General features: G+C 41.6%; 1 protein-coding gene across 1 annotated transcript; it reads left to right on the top strand.

Annotated features, from left to right (window-relative positions):
- Window positions 1–305: 305 nt before the first annotated feature.
- Window positions 306–22,345, top strand: ghrhrl (growth hormone releasing hormone receptor, like). The gene is made up of 13 exons (XM_030049977.1): window positions 306–359; window positions 6,616–6,721; window positions 7,209–7,316; window positions 7,793–7,884; window positions 12,737–12,840; window positions 14,673–14,805; window positions 14,917–15,070; window positions 16,293–16,353; window positions 16,719–16,788; window positions 17,212–17,303; window positions 19,905–20,034; window positions 21,213–21,254; window positions 22,244–22,345. The coding sequence occupies exons 1-13, from the start codon at window positions 306–308 to the stop codon at window positions 22,343–22,345; spliced, it is 1,248 nt and encodes a 415-aa protein (XP_029905837.1).
- Window positions 22,346–22,628: the final 283 nt, after the last annotated feature.

The following is a 22,628-nucleotide window of genomic DNA, read 5'->3' as shown; positions in this document are numbered from 1 at the left end:
ATGTGTCCTTTGTGCCACAACTGGTTAACAAGGACTCTATAATACATTTTGTAGTTGAGTGTATTTGTACTGTGGCAGCGTTTTACACCTATATGGAAGTCTGTGAAAGGAATCTCATCCGGATCAAACAAGTCTCCATGTGTTCCTCAAAAAGCAGGCTTTTATTATGAAGTCTGCCACCGTAATGTGCATGCCGCATGATGTTTGACTTGACCGACGTCCTCTCCAGCCGGCGGAGAGGCTCCGTCTCATTGATAAAAGCACCACGTTGGACTGAGAGGATGCTGCGCTGCTCAGCCCACAAGATGTGCTCTCTCCAGATCCACGGGATTTTCCTCACAATGTCCCTGGCTCCACCCGTGAGTGATTCAAGCTACTTTAACTTCATCTATGGGAAAGAAAAAAAAACAGATGCTTATGATATTATGCTGAATTTATAAATTAATTAATTTTAAAAAATGTTTTGAAGGGAAAATAGCAAAAGTGTTGTGTTTTTGGTTGCCTATTTGTAATGGAAACAAATAAAACAAAAACATTTCGGACTCTCTTTTAGAAAATGTTGATGAAAATTATTGTCCAAAAGTAAAAATTGGTTGAAGGCAGCAAGAGAAGCCCATCAGTCAATTCTATCGATTAATTCTAAACTAAAACAGATGTCATGTTGATGATGTTTGATCGATTCTGCAGTCATTACTCTTATTTTAGAATTCTCGGTAATACAAAAATAAATAAATAAAATTACAGAGTATTAAATGGGTGTGCGCGCGTCCGTGTGCGCGTGCTTGAATGATTACCCATTTCCAAAACACACAGTGACCATGACCATTATCACAATATCACAATATCAGTGACGCTGCAAGTGTGTCATATGTAGTAGCCTACTTCTCAACGCCTGTGAATGCAATTATGAGTGTAATTATGTATTATTATTTTTTAATTAGGAGTTAAGGTGTTACTCAAGCATGTTCGTTTTGGGGGGTTTTAAATGTCATTCATAGGTCACGTGACATGGCTTGTTTTGTAGTATTTCCAGCTCACAGCCAGTAACGCCCCACTCACACTGTCAGTCATGTGACATTTAAAATATATTGCCTGCTTCATTGAAATCATAACCAAGTGGATTGCCCTTTGACTCGTTTGCGGATATTGCTGATCCAAGTCTAAATGTTAGACAGCTCGGCCATATCATTTGCTTATACATATCAAGTGTAAGGTAGCAAGGCATGCACCAAACCACATTATGCACACGCACACACACACACACATGCACAGTCATTTGTGAAGAGCTTTACAGGGCTATTATTGCATGGCCACCCTGCTCCTTTCCGTAACTGAATAGAAATATGAGGGCTCCGCTGGCGGGCATGGTAATGGGTGCTATGATGGTGGGTAGAGGGCGAGACACTCATCACTGTCTTCCACTTCATTCCATTCTCTCTCGCTCATCAGGACCACAGAGAATTATAATGAACTACCAGTCCACAAATACACACAAGCACTACAAACACGATACAATAGTAAAATACAGCTGGCATCTTTTGAATGATAAGATATGGTTGAAAAATTTCCCCACTTATAATGGTCTCAGTTTCCGTGGCAGCATGAGTGATTTGGTTGAATTGGAATGTCATCAACACCTGAAAAGAAAACACCAGCTGGCCTTTGACAACAAAGAGCTCACATTTGCTCGCTCCTCTTTTTTGTCTGCAGAAGGATTAGTAATGTCCATGCTGACAGCTAATTAACAGATTCTAGAGAATGTCATAGTTAACAGTGATGCACTTCAGTTGGCTGACAGACGGCTCAATTGTGTATTCATGTATGCACATTTGTTTGCGGCTGTATCTGTCTGCATGCTTTGACCGTCAGTTTAAATCTGTGCCCATGCAGTCTGACGTTAGAATACTGACTGTGTCTCAGCTTGGTTTGCAACAGATTGAGCACATAATATGTCTTTATACTGTATCTCATTACCTTGACAACATCCCAAAAGTGCACATCGTTCCCTGTTGAAAAGAGATGGCAACATCTGCAAAGTGAGCCCAATCCAATGGCCCCTTTTTGGGTAGTTAGCAGTTAATGGGCTACAGCTCTCTCTCAGAGAACATTTTTGCAACATCCTGCACAACTAACCTGGCAGTGTGGAGTGGCCTTCAGCTAAGCATTTAGTTTCACAGCTCATATCATCCAGACGGACTTCATCTAGCAGCCCCTCTCCATCTCGGCTCCCGAGTCTTGTTGTGCCCCTTTCATAGTTGAAATCTGTGCACCCTTCACCCTCCCTGGCGTCACTCTTGTTTTATTCCTCTCCCGCTGCCTTAATTTCTCTGCCTTGCAAACCTCTTCTCAGCTGCACACCTTTCTTATCTGTGGCAGAAACACCTAGAATGCACCTACAGTGTGGTGCATCTTACACTGCCAAGACTGCTTACATTTTTACAGGGGAAAAAAAGCTCAAACTCTGACAGTGTTACAGCCATGCATTCATTCATTTTGCTTGACAGTTTTATTCATAATTTATAGTTCAATTGAATGTCAAAAGCAAATGCTGTAAATTAAAAGGCAGAAAAGGTCAGGATAACACAATAAAGCCCTAAGGCTTTTTCCCTTTCATTGTCATTGTGGTTGCTTGGGAGAGTTAAGGGGGCAAGGCTCCAGAGAGTGAGGGCAATACAATGGCCTAACAATACACCAAATAGTCATCAGGGTCTTTATGACTGCCTGCCATCATTTAATAACTTTACTGGATGATTTGATGAATAATTAAATCCATAAACACATACAATGGGAAAAAAACGTACACCTACTGTGATTGCACTCACACTTTTGAGATATCCTGGTGACAGTTTCCACAGAGTTGCAGCGTTACGTGCAAAATATGACCTGCTACTCCTTCATACCATTAATAGAGAGCACTGTTGTGATTTCTATTGAAGCATATAGATGACTCACAATCTACTCCACCAGCAGGAGACAAGTAAACCCTTTTTCATGTGTCCCTCGCTCACCTTTCAGCAGGGAAAGGAGGCGATTGCTGGCTAAATTGCACAATATCATCTCACATTAAATTATTAGCACTGCATTAGGAACAAAGAGCGCAGCTTGGCGGTGTTTTGCACCTCTGCCACTGTTGGTCCTCGCTGTTGGAGAGAGAGAAAGGCACCGGGTCTAGTTACTTAAAAAGAATGGAAAATATGTTTTGTATGAAAATATTGGCTTGATTGTTGACTCCCAGCTCCAGAGAGGCTCCCATCAGTCACTTTGGTCATTGTGCTCTTCTTTGGCTCTGTAGCTAACAATAGCAGCCTGGAGGCAAAGCGAGCTGGCAGTCACCTGTGTTTTGTGTTGAATTCCCACTCATGTGTATTCTGTTGGTGTTTTCTCACGTAATTAGTTTCAAAAGTGGTTTATTATCCCTCACAAATACAAATCCAGCCAGTTTCTCCCTAGATTTCATTAAGTGTGTGTGTGTTTCCTTATCTGTGTGTGTGTGTGTGTGTGTGGGAGAGACAGATAGTGGAGACAAATTTAGGAGAGAAGGTTGTGGTTGATATAGCTTAGCAGAATCAACAATGCTTTTTTTTTTTTTTTTTTTGCAAGAAGCACCTTTCACATTAGCCAGCCAGCGTCTGCATATGGGCTACATTATAGACATTTTCCTCTGGTGTTATTTTAGGGATATTTGTCTCATTCCTGAAAAGAACTCACTCAAATCTGAATCCGCCCACCCGTTTTTTACACTAAGGAAACGCATGAGTCCCCTCTCTCACTTCAAGACCTTGGAGAAAAGAACAATAGCGTCTCTGATTACAAAGTAAATGATCTGATTCCTCAACATACTTCTAAATGGCTGGTCAGCGTTTTGCTCCCTCCAGGCAGCTGCTCAAGCCAACTAAAGTAAAGGTAGAGTTCACCTTATCAAGGAAATCAGTCACTTGGTTGATATAAATGGTGGTACTTGAGATTGTTGTGCAGTCACATAGTGGAAACTTAGTGGAAACTGTGTCACATATAGAGTAATATTATCAACAAGAATCGTCAGTTAGGAAGTGATGGTGGAGGACCTGCAGTGCATGATTATAAAATTTCACTGGTTTCAGGAGTGTCTGTTTGAGATTCATTTTGTGAGGGAAAAACGGCCTCCTTGTTCATTTTTTTTTTTTCTGGTGCTTGGAGGTAGGACAGAGGAAGTCACAAAATAATTAGACACAATGAAGACAGAACAAAACAAAACAGGTCAGCAAGAGAACGCAAACATGCAAACAGAGAGAAAGAAAGAAAAAAGAGAAAAATACAACTAGATGGTCTTTAAGGGAGAGGTGGGTCACATGGAGGGGGTTAATGAGCCTAAATATGAACATACAAGTGTGATGGTGCAAATGTGGTGATGATGGAGGGAGACGGGTGCGGTTGAGTTTGGGGATGGGGATGGGAGGGGTAGACAGGCAAACGGACCGCTGCAGCCCGGCAAGCGCCACCCCCACATCCTCAAGAGACAGGGCCGGGCGCAAAGCCAAACGCGGTGACGACGGTGACAACAGCCAAACAAAAAACCAAAGAAAGATAGCAATGATGGCACCGGAGAGGATAAAGCTCGGATTTGGTGTTTGGGCCGTAATTTGTAACCTCGAGGGAGTTCGCCGTCGTACTCGTGGAGAATTGGGCTCAAGTATTCATCTTGAGTAGCTACCCAGAATTACCTCCTCTCAGATCTATTATCATAAAAGCCCATATTTATGCAAGGCGATCCTGAGCCGTGTGACAAAATGGCTCCAGGTGTGTTTTGCACGCGCGCCGATGTCACTGTTTTCCCCCTCAGAGAAGCTCATAGATCTTTTTTGATGGAAAATAGTTATAACACATAAACAGTGCCTCTTATTGGGTGACATTGAAGAGGCTTATGAGTGGGACAAACTGCGGATCTCCAGAGGGAGTGGGGGGTTCCCAGGGGACGCCCGCTCATGAAGCTTCATTTCCTTCTGAATTCAGCTTCACCAGGAGACTTGTTTTCCCTGGGCTGTTTTCAGAGGAGCAGAGTGATGGAATTGAATCAAGGATAAATGTGCAATATGCCAATTTGCGACGGGGATAAATGATCACTTGATTAGGTTTGTGTCTGCAGTCTTGGATCTTTACCCCTGCCTTGTGGGGCATTTCTGGGAAAATACTTGGTTGAATTTGCTGCTTCTAGAAGCAAAGGAGAGAGTCGCAATAACTGCCTGAAAAACACTCGCAGGTGCAGGAATAACCAAATGCAAACCATTCAAGTCATTTTGTAAATGGAGGGGACAGATTACATGTCAGCCTAGTGCGTCCTTTCTTCTTTTTTCTTTTCTGTTTTGTGTTGTTGTTTTTTTTTCGTCTTCTCATCTCCCTCTCTGATTATCTGTCACATGGGCACATCTGCACACACACACACACACACACACACACACACACACACACACACACACACACGCTGCTCTCATTCTTGCCAAGATCATATCATGCCTTGTGCTTCCCATCCAGACAAAAATGGCCAACCCCCAACCTCCTCCCACACACACACACACACACACACACACACACACATATGCAAACACAAACACACACAAGTAGAACCAGGAGTGTACAGTAATTACCACAGAATCATACACAAAAGTGCCTTGTGCTCCTCTTGTTCCTCCGGTCACCCCATCCCCACATCCCGCCGCAGCTCTTACCTCTCCCCAATCCATGATTTCTCAGAAACACAATGTTCTCAGATGGGGGCTGATGTCAAATGCAAATCTTGTTATCTTGGTTTTATCCGGCTTCAGGAAAGAGAGGGATGCTCGGAGGGGCAGTCTGACAAATAGGCCCAAAAAAACACTCTGAATGAACAGTTTTCACTGCAACACTAACGGGCTAAAATTGAGGCGGAGTATGACTCTTTTGCCTGGGTGAGACTGTCCCCTGCACCCGGAGCCTCAAGGCAAACTCAGCAAGGGAATTTCCCAAGCTTTCCCCCTTTTGCACATTTTTTTTTCAGTCATCATTCATGTCTCCAAATAAGCATCTTTAGCCGAAAGGTAAGTGTTTTAGTTGGAAAGCACCTTCTCCCAAATATAATACAGGTAAGTGAGTCGCTGTTGCTGAATCTGTCATGTATGAAATATGCCATTAAAGCTTAGGAGTACAGTTAATTTGTTCTGACAGAATGAGCGGGTGTGGTCAAATCTGACAGTCACTTTTGTCCCTGTTTAGAAGTCACAATGAAATGGCATTTTGAGAGCCTTTTGCTTCCTCAATTTGATGTAGAGAGCCATTTTTCAAAAGTGTAAACAAAGGGGTGATCAAGTCAGGGAGAGAGAGGCGGTCTTATTTTATTTCATGGTTCAGTGTGATGTTACCGTTGACAATATACACTGCTTTCCAGGGAGTCCAAGTCATGGGATTTTTATATAAAAGTAAAACAAATAAAATAAAATACAACAAAATTCTTTGGCATTTATTAAATAGTTGCATGTTCGTTAAGGGCACTTCAAAGAACTGCCATGTCTTTTCCATGAGGTTTTTCAGTGCTTTGCATTGAAACGAATCCAGCACACCCATCACTTATTTCTTGTTCCTGTCTTCCCTCCTTCCTCTCTGCAGGCTTTGTCGAGCCTGCACCCTGAATGTGAATACATATTTCAGCTGGAGAAAGAGGAGCGTCACTGCCTTCAGTACATTGCAGAGCAAGGCAACAGCAGCACACAAGGTGTCTCCTCGATCCTCCAATCAGTCACTCTCCCCTCCCCTGCAGTAACAAGCCCTATTAATTCATGTGCAGGAACAGTCATGATATGATGTACTGCAAATGCTCACGTTGGCTGCAAGAGTCTGAGATGGGATAAATGCTTCACAGAGAATCATCAGTTGTAAAGGCAAATTCTGAGAGAGAGCGTCCTGGGTGGAGAGTGAATGTACACCAAGTGATCCATCATACGGCACTATTAGGGATAGTTACATGAGGATTTGTGTGACCTGTTTCAAAACAAAGATTTTCTTCCTTTGTCTTGTTACACTCAAGTTGATGTCATGGCTCTGATAAAGAGTATCGCACGATATATCCCTGTAGCTTCGTATGCACGTCTGTATTTTAAGTGTGTGACCTCTTTCATGCTCTCTCTCTCTTGTCTGAATTAGCGATCTGGCAGGCACACACACCCACATTTTTGCCAACACTTTCCCTTCTCACCTGAAAGGTTGTCTGCCGTTCTGGGACGCGGTCATCTGCTGGCCTAATGCAGGAGTCGGGGAAACGGTCCAGCGAGCCTGTCCTGCCGTCTTCTCCCTCTTCAGAAACAACACAGGTGATGTTGTGAAGGAGCGGGAGTTAAAGGTGTACTAGGCAGAATTTCCAGGGGTCGATTGAAGTGAGGACCCTTTAGACTTGGCCGACAAAAAATGTGGAATAAGCACGTAATCTATCAGTAAGTTGGACTGACAATGAGAATGATTTAGACTCAACCCTCAATTTACGTGATCACTCCATGTTTTTCGTCAGTTAAGTCTAAAGGGTCCTCACTTCAATCGACCCCTGGCAATTTCACAGGAGACTGCATTCAAATTAGTTTTTATCTCAATTTGAAAATTAGCATGCACACACTTTGGGAATATGGAGAAAGTGAAACCAGACAGAGTGGTATATCTAGCAATTTGCCTAAAACACCAGACATGATAACTGAATACATAATGTTATTGATGACGCAGTGATTCAGCGTCTGATCTGAGGCTGTCTCTGTTTGCACATGACTTGACTGTTTGGTCCTGCAACCTTTCATCTCAGGGTCGGTGAGCCGGAACTGCACCAGCCGTGGCTGGTCCAGGACCTTCCCGCCATACCACATCGCCTGCAGCGTGGATGATGACATCCCTGAGGTGAGAGTTGTCGGGCATGGAGCAAGGCAGTGGATGAGGGTCAAGAGATTACAAGAGAAAGGGAGACTCCAGGTTGGCAGGGAAGACGTCAAGGTGAAGAAATATAATTAGAAACAGAAGGAGAAGTGACAGAAACATGAGGGAAACCACCATTCTGACTGAGAAATTATGCAAGATGAGGAACTGGGTTATAGATAACAAGTCGTCTCTTCACCTGGCCGAATCAGAATGTAGGTTGAGCAAGCGAGTCTAATTGTGTAGTTCTTAATAATATAATGGACAATATTCTCCTGTTAAATCCTCTGTTAATTATTTAGGATGTGACTTGGATTGCAATCTGAAAGGTGAGAGTATGGCGCTAAGGACTAGCAGGGCCAAATATCTGGATGTAACAAGTCTCAGATTGCTCACCGCCTCTCTAGTCTCCTGCGGTTTTAATTATGAAATTTGCTCATGGCCCAGTGGCTTGACCAAGTTACTGAAAGACTAACTACATATTTCCCAGAATAAATGTCTTTGTGCTTGATTTGTCTCCAATGGGCCATATCGGTATGGCTGCATCTCCAGCTGCTGGGTTAGCTCCCTCTGCAGGCTAGGACAGTTCAGCTGCAGCTTAGTGTGGTCCATAACATCCACAACAGAGCCAGAGGATTTCCAGAGAGTCAGGGATGCACATCCATTTCGGACCAGAGCCAGTATCGCTGACTTACCCTTGCCTAGTCTGTTGACCTATAACCCCTTAAGAAAAAAAAAGAAAAAAGTACAGATCTGCCTCATGGAAATTTCTAAAATTTGCAAGTGCTAATTAATCTATGATTGGGTTTATTGTATTATTTATTGTCTTTTTTCATATATGTAAGTATGATTTATGATTTTTATATACACTGCATCCACTATTTTATTGTTATTTTCATTGTGGACCACAATAGAAATAAGTCTGATGACTTTATTATTCCACCCTTGACAGTGTGACTCAGATATTACTCAATGTCTTTTATTAATTGATGTCAAATAAACTAAAGTAAACTGAACTAAACTAAAGTAAAGTAAACCTTCCTGCTCATCGCTACTCAAAAAGCGACAATGGATCAAAAGCAGAGCAAACCGGCCTGAGTGATGTTCTTGTCATAGCAAAGCTGAAAAATGTATCATGTTTTGGGAAGCCTTTGTCAAGATTTCAGTGGAGTCATTCAGACTGTGAGCAAATGAAACCGCTGCCCATACGCCTGTCCTCTGAGAGCGGCTCCAGTTGGAGTGCATTCACAGGCCTAATGCTTAATGGCTCATTACCTCTTGAAAGTGGAGAGAAAAATCCGTTCAAGCCTAATTGTGTCTCATTTGAATATATTTTTACAAGGCAGCAAGTGAATCATATCTCGCCTGTCAGATATTAACTGGTATTAGCTGCGCTGTTACACAAAGAGGAGATGGAGCTCGATAGCACTTTGGCTTGTACTGTATGTGAGCCGCATCTGGTGTTAAACACGGCATCTATTTTAAGAGATATTAAAAACATCTTCCCATGATGTTATAGTGGTGTGGTGATACACAGCACTGGCAGAGATCCAAATGATTATCTATGATTACCCAATAATTCCTTTTTATTGAAAAACAGAACACAATTCTTTTGACAAAAGTGTGAGGAATCAGTGCGAGCTCAGCTGAAGTGGAGTTCAAGCCTTGGTTATTGGTAACCAGTTTTGTTTGAAAAGTCTCCTTCATCACTTTCGACTCGTGTTCCAAATGATGTTGAAGGAGTGGCATTTTCTGCAGCACGGCTGGGTGGGCTTTAGATCACCTTGTAGGGTAAAAATGTTGTTTTGATCCTGCCAACTGTCTAGCAAAGTGAAAATATATAGTTAATATTACTAGTGCAAAAATATGTTTATGCTATACAAGTGTATGCATTTATATCATGTGTATGCATTTCCATCATTTTGTATATATAACTTGCAGATATAGCCTTAAGCAAATTTTGTTATGAGGCCCCTCGTGGTGTACACTTCAACTGCCCACCAATCAGTGCATAACAAAATGTCATTTAACGTATTAATCTTTATTAATACATTCATACATACATTAATACCTTTCTGATAGAAACAACCAACATCTGAAATAATTTTTTAAAAAAATAGGTCATCAATTAATAATAGCAAAAAAATATTTCAACAACAAAAAACTTGAAAAAAAAAACCTGAAAAACAAACAAACAAACAAACAAACAAACAAAAAAAAACTAGCAGCCAGACTCTTGTGTCTTTCAACAAAAGTAACTTCAACCTGCCAGGCTCTGAGCAGTGATTGGTCAGATGTTGCTTGTTAATCATTATAGCGATGCGTGCAGTCAATGACCTCAGCGGACTTGACTTGGTGCATGTGGGCCTGGCGAGCGATGGCTTGTGGGCCACACCAACTGCTTGCCCCAGGACATGCTCCGCATTTGCACCTGAATGCAACATGAGACCCTACACACAGTGTGTGTTCTGTATTTAGGGAGGGACGTCCCTGTCAAAGTCCACAGCTGATTTCATCATGAGCTAAAAAAGGCGCAGCTCCAGATCAGACCAAAGAACCTCGCCTTACCTCGTGAAAGAACAAGTGACAGTGAAAGCAACTGTTTGACTCAGGAGAAAAAGAAAGGCCTCCCTCTGCATAGAAATGACCGCAGACTCTCACAGTTTTATGATTGTCTTTACATTCCATGACGACAATAAAAATAATTTTAATGAGAAATGACTGCACACTGTGTACCATCCCTTTAAGACTTGTCAAAGAAATGTCAAGGAACACAGGTATGACAGTGATATGAGAGCCCATTAGTGACTTGCAAAATCATGCAGTTGCTGAGGGACCATTTGATTCTGTATGGAAACACACAAAATGGTTTTTCAGTTATTTCCGTTGAACAATATAAAGGTCAGCATGTTTCTTCAAATGGTAATGCTTTAAAATGTGTCTTTTAAGAGAACTGAAAACCACCGAGAAGAAAAGAGAGGAAGTTGGAGGTGGCTGAGTCGAATCCAAATGCATAGCAAGTAATTTCCCAGTCATTCCATAGACTTGACAGTTCACCAAGAGCTAGCAATTCATTAAATTTAAAATCCGTGTGCAAGGTGTGCCGAGCAGAGTGGGCCGCAGCCATGAATGGACCTCAGACTATAATGAGAGCCACAGTTCTGAGTCATATAGAGCCACAAATATGATAGCAGCTTCCACAGAATGGCCACATAAATAACAGTAAGCCAGTGGCTGTCTGAGACCGGAAAGAGAAGTCAAACTGTGCAGCCACAGAAAAGTATGATGATGGGTCTTAGAGTAGGAAGTAAATTAAAAGCAAATTTCAAATGTTTAAGAGCCTCGCTGCTGATCCCTGAGGCCCCTCTGTGGATTAAATTACATTTGAATGAAGTGGATCAATGTGATCACATGTGCTAATATTCCCTCCCGTTCCCTCAATATAGTGTAAAGTATCAAACACTCTGGACTAATCTGTAAAAGGAGCTGCAAAGCATTAAGAATGCTGTAAAAGTTCTTTTCTGAAACCTTTCTGGTACTGAGACTGTTCACTCACATGGTTTCTCAGTATCTCAGTAATACACCAGTAGCTGTTGGCCAGTGAGGGATCCTCTCCTTTCAGCAGATGGAGGACACTGGAATTTTTCCAAATGCAAAATATGCATAGGGGCGGCTCTGTGCCCACAGAACTGGCAGATGGCGACAACAGTAATAATGTGTGTGTTTGCATGTGAAGTTAACTTATCTTGCAGAAATACTAACATATCATAACAACACACAAGCAGTTGTCATGAATGAATGTGTGAAGATGGTTATTCGAAGCATGAGCAGCAAGTTGTGAAAACGGAGAGGTGAAAAAAGTGAAGTTATGGACTGTAGATGAGCTGGTAAATCGTTCCAGTCAGATGGGGCCTTAAAAATAAACGCTCCTTTACCAATTTCCTTGGACATTTCCGGAACAGAGAGGAAAAGCTCTGAATTTCTGAGAGTGTACGGTGATTGATACGGTTCTGTCAAAAAGTTTGGAGGTAACAAAATAAATATGCTTCAAATGAATTGCAGCCAGTGGAAAAGGTTAAATAAAACATAACAGCGATGAACTTGATAGGCAATATCTGAATAATCCATATTAGACACAAGACGTGTGCATATTTTTTTTCTTCTAATATGCAGAATTCAGCAGTGTGTACAGTGATAAAGAACATCAAGGATAAAATTTAGACTCTCAATGGCACTAAATATGAGGTGCAAATACACATACCCAAATATTTAACATAATAAAAGGAACGATTTTAAGTGGAGCACATTATTACAGGAGAGAGTGCAAGACTGAGCCCATGCTTTGTGTCTGAGGGCATAACATGGGATCTGTTCTTATCAAGTAGTAATTTATTTCCAGAAATCCACTCACAGCAAAATGAGAGACTGAAGTGAGGGTTTTGGTTTTGTTGTGTTTTTTTTTTTTTTTTTTCCTTTTTTTTTCCCTCAAAGATGCAGCAGCTGACTCCCTAATTTCAGTGTTCCAGTTTTGCTGCATGACAGATGAGTGTAACACCAGTCATGTTTACTTGTGATGCTCAGAGAGTCAACATGATAGTGGGCGACTGCTCTACTTCAGTGTCACTCCATTGCCACGGGGACCCAAAATATGAAAAGACTCTCCCCATCTCTCCACTACGTTTGAGTTTCAAGCTTATCTGAATGTGCCCTGTAAATGGTGTGCAATTTGGACTCATTTTGGGACATTAGATTCATTTTGATGCATCCCAGCCTGCAGGGCAAGCTTTGATATTTGAGTGTTGCATCCTTTTAACAAGATCTTCTTTCTCGCCTGCAGACTGAGCAGTCATACTTTGCCACAGTGAAGCTCATATACACCATCGGCTACAGCGTCTCCCTGGTGGTCCTCTCTGTTGCCGTGTTGATCCTGCTGCTCCTCAGGTATGAATAGACTAGCTTAAGGTGAGTTCACTCTCCTCCATAGCGAAGCGATGTGTTCCAGTCGCAGCTCATCTGTATGGAAGACACTTCATGTGCGCCAGGTAAATTACATTTTTCATTTTTCATTTTTTTTTTTTTTTTTTTAAAGCAGCCACAATAACCCAATAAAATGCAAATCTCCACACTGAATCTTTTGACAATCAAGGCCCAGAAATACTCTGACAGACACTGAGGCAGACTTAGTTTTTCCCTCTGTTGTTGTAACAATTGATGTGATAATAAGATTCATTACATTTTTTTCTAATCTGATTTATTCTTACATTTCATATTGCATTATTGTTTTCCAGTATCCCTCAGAAAATCGTTATGCTCCAAAAATGTTTTGTCGGAGTGTCTATACCTACTCAAAGTCGAACACTCCATCTGTTCTTTTATTTCAGGAACTCCAGCTTCTTACAATTTTTTGATATTCAGATTTTTCAAACGTGCTATTTTCTTTATAAAGTACATTTGAGAAAATTCACCATAACTCGTTTTCAACCAGAATCTCACGTCTACTCTTATTCAAGTATGGTTGACAGATCTTCATCTCCCTAAACACCTTGCCAGCGGAAGACAAGGTTTATCAAGATTTAAGAGTTACCAAATGATCGAATTTTTATTCTCATTTGGAAAAAAAATATCCTAAATTCCTACTGAAGATATTTGGGGAAAAAAAAATATGTTCCACTATGTAATTTGGGTTTCTCCCGTATCTTGTTTAACTTCATTTTAAACTGCTTTACTTATTCTTTTGTGATCATTTTCTAGTGTGAATGTAAGCGTTCACATTTATTTTGTAACATCATGTTGTCATTATAACTTTTTATTTTTCTTTAAGGAAGAGGCAACAAATAAGCTCTTTGGCTTTGTGCTTCTCCCTGCCTATTTAATTCTTATTTTCTTGGTGTCCTGTTTGTTGTTATTGTTAAGAAAAAAAAAACCCTCCACAGCTAATTTCACTATTATTATGAGTATTTCTGGCATTCAGTCTGTGATTCTAAAAATGCACAAATCCATTCAAAACTAAAGATCTATGGATTGCAGTTGCTGAAGTACTGCTACTTGAATAACAAAAAATAATGAGTGTTGGCTGTTTTCCACTGCACTCATTAAGGACCATGCAATAATATCTGACTCATGGCCCATCATTTGTCTCTCATTTACCCGATGAGTTGAAAGTCCGTCTACAAGTGGGTTATTGGCTGTGAAGTGCATTGTAAATGTTTCAGGGTCCCGGTAGGGACTGATGGCCGCACAGCCACTGAAGCCACTGATGGAACGCCTGCTGGATCCCTGGTCTCGTTAGTGAATGATGCTAAAAAAAAAAGACCAGATGCACTGCAGACACTGCCAGCACAGCCAGTCAAGCTTCCTCTGTGTAACATAAATGCGTAAAAGTTTTACATGTGTAGGCCAAGTAACTTGGGTCTATATTAAAGGAATATTCCAGCGTTTTGGGAAAAAGGAAAAAGCAAAACAAGCTACACATTGTGTAAATAAGACAGCTTTGGAGTTGTAGGATTATTTTTTCACACTGACAGAACTAAGCTAATGACTCCCATAGACTTCAAGTCTTTATGCTAAGCTAACTGGGCGCAAAATGGTATCGAACATCTTGTCTCAGTCTGGGTAAGTCAGAAAAGGGATATTTTTCCCAAAACGCTGGAGTATTCCTGTAAGAAATTATATAATTGATGTTCACTCTGCTGTAAATGACCCATAAATATTTTTTTTTCTGCATGACACATCCATAATAAATGTTATGTATGTGTTGTGTGGTTTTTCAACAGGAGACTGCGTTGTGCTAGGAACTATATTCACATCCAGCTCTTCATTACGTTCATCCTGAAAGCCGTGGCAGTGTTCATTAAGGATGCTACTCTGTTTTCCAGTGACGACACCAACCACTGCACCCTCTCCACTGTAAGAGGCTCTTGCTCGCATTAAGAAATTCCATCGGGCAGGTTTTTTTTGCTTTCCTATTTATGTGGCTCACTCACAGCTTGTGTGTCCCCTCTCCTTTCATCTGTCCAGTTCGCCTGTAAGGCTTCGGTGGTCTTCTGTCACTACTGCGTAATGACTAATTTTTTCTGGCTCTTGGTGGAGGCGCTTTACCTCAATTCCCTGCTGCTCTCCTCTTTCCACCACAGCCCTCGATGTCTGTGGGGCTTCGGCCTGCTTGGCTGGGGTGAGAACCATGACAGGCAGTTTGCTGACATATATGACACTGAGATGTAGCCAAAAGCTTTATTTGCCCCAGGATATGATGTCCTCCATTTTAAGTATATGATGCCTACTATAGGACACTGACAATAGAAAAGCCCTGTTTTTGTATATCCAGCCAATTCAATAATTAAAAAACATTTATACCAGGCATCTTAGATTCTCCAGTCTCCACACTCACGTGTCTTTGGATTAATTAGTATAATCTGCACAGCATTTGGGGATTGAAATTCTCATTTTACCTTGGACTAGTTTTCATCTAGGCCAAGGAAATTGTTTACTATGTGATTCAGCTATCAAGTCTTTTTTTTTGTGTTCTAATCTACCATTTTCAATTCAAAACCTTTCAAAATGTGGTATCCTGTTACATGTGTTCAAAACAACACAAGAAAGAGTGAAGCATGATGTATTCACAATTGATGTAGGCCAACCTGTAACAAAATCGGTCATCCCTCCAAGTATCATCATCAAGTATCATCCCTATTCAAGCCAATTAGTGTCATTTTTAGACACACCATAAGACAGAGCCAAGCTGCATCATTTGCTTGTTTTTCAACCTCAGACCGGTGGTCTCTGAGATAAAATGTTTGTGTTGAAAAAATAGTGATCTAAAATTATAACCCCCAATTAGGCCAATCAAATGTAATTTTTGAAATGCTGGAACACAGTGCAATATGCACCATACTCCAGCTTTGCCAAAATCAGATGACAAATTTTAAACTTGTTGAGCTGACAGGTCCAAAATAGCTCCTTTCATCCGAGGCCTATTACAGTTCACTTTTTAAAATGAGTTTCACAGCAGTCTTCAGAGAATGTTGTAAAGCAAAGGGCAGGCAAACTGCCATCTGCAACCATCCCCAGCTTATTATTTTAATATGGTCCAACAAGTCTCTTGATCAAGTGGAAGTGAACTATAATTAAGAAACAAATTGGATTTAACTTTACATCCTTGTGGAAATCACCCACACTCTCATGAGCTTGATTATGATTGCACGTTTTGCAAAAAAAAAAAAAAAAAAGAAAACTCAAGTTGATGTCCTAGGACTTTAGGTGTATGTTTAAATGAAAGGGGTCAATCCAAGAGGCTGACATTCAGATGTTATAAACTGTCTGTCATTCACTGACAGCATAATGTTGTCTGCACTGATTAGGATTTATGCCAGTGACACTGGTCTGGTTTTCCGTAGGTGTACCTGTTTTCTTCATCGTCCTGTGGATTGGATCCAGGGTGTACTTTGAGGACTCTGAGTTTGTATAAATAACAACCATGATCACCATCATTTCGCATGTGTATTTATATTCACGCAATTGACTGATGTTTTTTTTTCCAAAACAACTCAGTCAGTCAAAGAGTTAAATAAACCTAAAACCTAAAAATCCTATATCATCAACTTTACAAACAGGAGTAAGTTGTGCAGTTACAGTACCATTACAATACAGATTTATTTCTTTTGCACTTTTTTTTATAATCACTGGAAAAATAGCCAGCGCAGCGTGATGCTCAGCCACACATTCTTTACTTTTGGTTGGAAGTGATACTTCTTCTACTGACATATTCTATGGCAATCTGGAAAAGAGCTTCAGCTGATAGATTAAAATGTCTTCCCATACAGATGCTGGGACATCAACGAGGACTCTCCCTATTGGTGGATCATCAAAGGACCAATTGTCGTCTCTATAGCGGTAAATGCTGCTCTGTGATGCATTATGCTGAAACAAACACAGTGATGGGCCTGTTACTTACCTGCCAGAGATATTCAAGCTTGTTATGCAGATGATTTGTTTACCTGCTACTGGGAGATATTTTTCAGAGAGATGATCGGAAAACTTGTAAGTTTAAAAACACTGATGTTTTTTTGTTTTTTTTTTTCTTTTCAATGCGTTATAGAGCAGGTAGTCCAAACAGGCTTCGCTCCAGCCCCAGTCAATTACATCCTACTCTTATTATTACCATGACATTCAGACAAGCCAAACAATCTTATTTTTGTTTGCAGCAAACCTACTTGCTATGTATTTTCAAGGCTTCAGTCCTATAGAGCATAACTTTTTTTTTTTTTTGTAATCCTGCATTCTTGCTCTTTATTATGTGTGCTTTCTGATCAACAGGTCAATTTTTTGCTCTTCGTCAACATCATTAGAATTCTGATACAGAAGCTCAATCCTCGCCTGATCCAATTCAACAACTCATCCCAATACAGGTAATCATTTTTCTATAGACACAGTTGGAGATGTGGTATGAGACGGAGGCCACAGCACTGGTGTCTCCTGTTTTAGTCTTCACTGGGTTTTAAATACAGAAAGATTTGTGTGATCTAGTGGAAGTCCACTAAGGTGGTGGGTTGGGTGTTACTGGAAGTTAAGGAGTCTGATGGCTTTGCAGAACCTGGCAGCTCTGCACCGTGTGCTCTCTAGTACCTCTAGCTGGAGGGCAGGAGGGCAAACAATCCATGGAAGGGGTGGGTGGTGTCCTTAGTAATGCTGGTGAAGCAGTGTTTGTGTGTTGTGTCCTGGATGCATGGAAGTGAAGTCTTCACCACTATCTACAGGGACTTCCGGTCTAAGGCAATGCAGTCTTCATACCAAATAGAGATGCAGCTGATCTGTACACTCCATGGTGCCTCTGTAGAATGACGTAAGGATGGTAGGGGGGAGATGTGCTCGCCTCATCCGTCCCAGGAAATGCAGGCACTGCTTGGCTCTCTTAAGGGATGAGATGTTTAGGGTGCAGGTCAGGTTGTCCATGATGCACATCCCCGGGAACTTTGTGCTCTTGACTCCACAGTGGTGCCGTTGACGTAGAAAGGAGTGTGATTGGGACGGTTCCTCAACATGATCGCTTTCATTTTGTCAACATTCAGGAACAGATTGTTGGTATTGCACCATTCCACTAGTTGTTTCTCCTCCTCCCTGTAGGCCACATCTTCATCGTCCCGGATGAGGCCAGCTACTGCTGTGTCATCCACGTACTTTATGATGTGGTTTGTGCCGAACTTGGCACAACAAGCGTAGGTCATCAGGGTAAAAACAGCAGTGGACTTAGGGCACAGCTCTGAGGGGAACTGGTGCCCACTGTGATCGTGATGGTGTACAGATTGAGGTCTGTCTGTGAGGAAGTCCAATAGCCAGTTAGAAAGGGGGTGTTCAGACCCATTGAACAAAGCTTGCTCAACAAGTATTGGGAGGGATGGCTGTATTGAAAGCTGAACTGAAGTCAACAAACAGCATTCACACATGGGTGTCCTTTTCCTCCAAATATGCCAGGCTCAAGTGGAGTGCAGAGGATACGGCATCTTCAGTGGAACACTTGGGGTGGTATGGAGACGGGAACAGGTCTAGTGTTGGGGGAGTCTGGATATTAACTGTTCCTTGACCAGCCTCTCAAAGCACTTCATCATGATGCATGATGGGAGTGAGTGCTACGTAGCATATTGCATATACCCAAATGCCACATGTTGTCATACATTATACCCAAATAAAGGAAAGGCAAATTCTTTATTTGAACTTTATGGCTTTCTCGGTTTACACATTGAACACTTAGCTTCCTAATTGTGACAGGTACTAGAACACTCGTATTGACTAGCAAGAAAAACCCAGCAAACAGGCCTGCAATGGCCCTTTACAGGCCCACTTAGGGCAGCCCGCGCAGGCCCCCTGAGAATTTGCTCATTGGCAAAACGTTGGCCCCTCAGTGCTGGTCCCGCATGGGCAGCCCTCATTAACCCCTAAGGAAGCCTGCTCTGGCCCTGAATGGGCCCACTTAGGGCTGGCTACAGGGGCACAGCAGGCAGCCTTTACCTAGCTTTCAGGAAGCCCTCACTGCCCTCACTAGGCCCGCACTGATTTTGCAGTTAAATTAATCTACAACAATAAATCAGTTCCACACATAAATGTATTTCAGCTACTAGTGTAGTTTCCTTTGGGAGTTCCATACATCTAAAATGGATGCGGTCATTGATGTATGCATTGTCAAAAATGTTCAATAGTCAAAAGGATTCAAATCAATTCATTTATTAAATACACACACATTACACTGAATGAAAAATGTTTATGATTTATTGTTGTAGATTAATTTAACTGCAAAATCAGTGTGGGCCTAGTGAGGGCAGTGAGGGCTTCCTGAAGGCTAGGTAAAGGCTGCCTGCTGTGCGCCCTGTAGCCAGCCCTAAGTGGGCCCATACAGGGCCAGTGCAGGCTTCCTTAGGGGTTAATGAGGGCTGCCCATGCGGGACCAGCACTGAGGGCCCAACGTTTTGCCAATGAGCAAATTCTCAGGGGGCCTGCGCGGGCTGCCCTAAGTGGGCCTGTAAAGGGCCATTGCAGGCCTGTTTGCTGGGAATGTATTTCCTTCCTTTCATGTGTGAAAACATGACATTACACCGCGGTGTACAAATGTCTCAACCACTGACTAGTCAGTCTGGCCACCTCTACCAGTTCACTTCCCATGAGGCTTATCAGAAGAAGGATTTTTAATTGGAACAGGCTGGCTTATTGACTGAGAGAGCAAGGCGAGCACATCATCATGCATACTCAGTTCTTACAAGAGATGCTCCACCTGGATTGATATGCAACCCCACACATATCCCACTACCTCTAAACTTACATCTTAATATCCTGACTCTGAATCATCTGCTACAACTTTCACCCTCACAAACATCAATCTTACAATGCGCAAGTCTGCATGCACGATGCAATCAGCAACAATAATGAGACACAAGGTAAACATCAGCTTTCTGACTGATTTCCTTCCGCTGCTCCCTCACTTCTTGCATCTTGTTTTATTTCTTTTCCCCTCCCAACAGACGCCTGACTAAGTCCACCCTCCTCCTGATCCCTTTGTTTGGAACCCACTACATGTTCTTTAATTTTCTGCCTGACTACTTCAATGTTAACCTGCGCCTCTGTATTGAGCTGTGCATGGGATCCTTTCAGGTACAGCACACACATCTAAAAACACACTCTCAATCACATCCCCAGAACACACACAATCCCACACATACCCATAATGGAAACTCTTAAATATAGGCCCGGTGCCTCTCACAGAGTAACCAGAAAATAAAATGTCATTTATTGGCTATGTGACCAAAAGTCAGAATGTAAGTCCAAACTTTTGCATTAGAGGATTTATGCACCACAAAAAAAAACTTGATCAGCCTCCTCTGCTCACAAACTCAAAAATATTAAATTATGCATATACGTCCACACACTATCCAAAGTCACATTACTGGAGCCACTGCTGGTTCTCTCAACCTCTGATCAAACTGAGTGCTTTCTCCTTCATACGTAAGCCTTATCGTGATGTTTTCTCTCCTGATAAAGTGAGAATTCTTTGACTTGATTCCTTTACAGCCACTCTGTATGATCAGGCAAATGAAAGCCAAAGCACTGTTATGGCAGCACCAATGAGTGATGAATACACAACAATCACCGAGCAGCCACTGTTAGTGGACCAGACAGCAGTAAATTGCATGATTACCACCCAAGGCCTTGTGAGGAATGTGGGATGGGCCTGTCGGTGCTGTGTTGGTGGGAATTTGGAGGCTGGGGAAAGGCCATCTGCCTGAGACACACGGCCACAGAAAACTTGATCAGCTTCCTCTACTCACGTCACATGCAGCACAAACTCGGCACAAAATTCTGCTTTTGTTCTTGTCATGCCTTCAAGAATTCACACTAAATATCATCATCGGTATAAAATCCACTGGCTGCAATAGTGTCTAATTAGCTGTAACAGAGGCTTTGATCGTAAATGGGTAGAAGAAACTAACATCAGTTTTTCATTCAGCATCCTGCATTGTAAAGATGAAAGGGAAAAGCAGGGGAATTTACAGTCTCTTCCTCGAGACCGAACCCCTTCATGGCTTACGGCAAACTCATTATCAAGTTCTAAACGTATTCAGAATTGTTCCACTCTTGTGTGTGCAATACATTTGCCTGGCCTGTTTTGAATTTCATAGCTCGCTCTTAAACATTTGAACCGTCATTTGTTTAAGTGTGTGTATCCGGCACAAAGGGTACCTTTACAATGGCAACCTATTAATGACGTTGAACAGGCCTGCAGCGCAATTGTTGTTTTGAAAATGTTAATTATGGAACCATCTCTCTTACAGGGACTTCTTGTAGCAATTCTCTATTGCTTTCTCAATCAAGAGGTCAGTACAAAGCACTGGGGAAGCACACCACTCTCAAGCATTTGTTATACTGCAGTGTAAAATAATTTAATAAATCACGCAATTAATGTCTCCATTGTATGATAATAAATGAGGCTACACAGGTTAGGGCTACTGCATACTGAAGTGGTTCATTGCGCCCCTCATAGGGAAAATACATCTTGTCAGAGCTTATAGGATGAAGTGATTTGCTATCTGTTACATAACGGAAGCAGCGTGATTGCTTATGTAATGGGGGGCAACCTGAGGCCAGCTCTACATATTTTTTAAGGAAACACATCTTTTAAACTTGATACACAGTAATGGAGTTCATGCTGATCTTGGTATATTAGGTGATATTGGGTAGTTAAAGGTTTTCAGACCATCATAAGGGTGATACCTACTAAAGTTATCCAATTTTATCAAGTAGCTTAATGGAATGGTGCATTGAAGTTTCATACTGTATGTATCTGCTGAATTGCTTATGCATCGCAGCCCCACTGTTAATGCAAACAATATCATTGAAGCCAAATGCTTATAACAATTGAGAATATTGTTCTGATGCCAGAGATCTAATCAGAAGTCATTAAATACTGCATGTTTAAAAACGGGTGACTTGTTGATAGTCTGAATTAGTCATTATTTTTGCTTAATTGATGAGATTATGATGACGTCTTAGCTTGTCTGTATAGTAATGATTAAAACTTATAACCAAAAAATTACATAAAATACTCATCCAAAATGATGAGTTTTAATGGGCATTAAAAAACAAACAACAATAAAAAAAAAAAAAAACCTGGCATCACTCCATTCACTATGAGTTTTAGAATAAATTTAAAGATTTTAGTCAATTCTTTTAAAACACTAATGGGTCATACTACACAGTGAGATTTTATGCCCTTTCAGTTACCACAAAGCAATTAAATGTGTAATGACAAACTAGCACAAGAAGTTGTAGCTGATATCTCCTTGTATGTGTATGTGTGTGTCAGGTCCAGAAAGAGGTGCACATGCAGTGGCTGCGGTGGCAGGAGAGCAGCTATGGTGCGGTGTCACCAGGGGCCAAGGGCAGCCAGATGGACACGCCCTTCTAGTGCCATCAGGACCTGCCTTCATTTCTTCCTAAAGCACCTCCTCAGATTCTGCATTTATGGAGCATTGCTTCTGCGTCTGCCATCGCCTCGAAGGGGCTGTACAGTATAGGTGGTACCAGTGGCTCTCAACCATTAGGCCCAAGAGCATGCAGACTTTCATTTCAACCAAACTCAACAGCAGGGCGTTTTCACTGATTTGCAGAAGTTCAGGTGGAATGAGGTGTCAGGATAAGATCAACCATGAAAAAAAAAAAAAATCTGTAAAAGAGCACATCAACCATCA

Source organism: Myripristis murdjan, chromosome 4, assembly GCF_902150065.1.
Source record: "Myripristis murdjan chromosome 4, fMyrMur1.1, whole genome shotgun sequence".
NCBI lineage: Eukaryota > Metazoa > Chordata > Actinopteri > Holocentriformes > Holocentridae > Myripristis > Myripristis murdjan.
The sequence above is the reverse complement of the archived record's forward strand: the minus strand, read 5'-3'. Positions and strand labels throughout refer to the sequence as shown.

What these genes read in the sequence shown, in the direction of transcription:
- ghrhrl (XM_030049977.1), top strand. Translation starts at nt 306, where the DNA reads ATGTGCTCTCTCCAGATCCACGGGATTTTCCTCACAATGTCCCTGGCT. An exon ending in CCTCTTCAGAAACAACACAG is followed by an intron (nt 7,317 to 7,792) that starts GTGATGTTGTGA and finishes CTTTCATCTCAG; the next exon opens with GGTCGGTGAGCCGGAACTGC. An exon ending in ATTGCTTTCTCAATCAAGAG is followed by an intron (nt 21,255 to 22,243) that starts GTCAGTACAAAG and finishes TGTGTGTGTCAG; the next exon opens with GTCCAGAAAGAGGTGCACAT.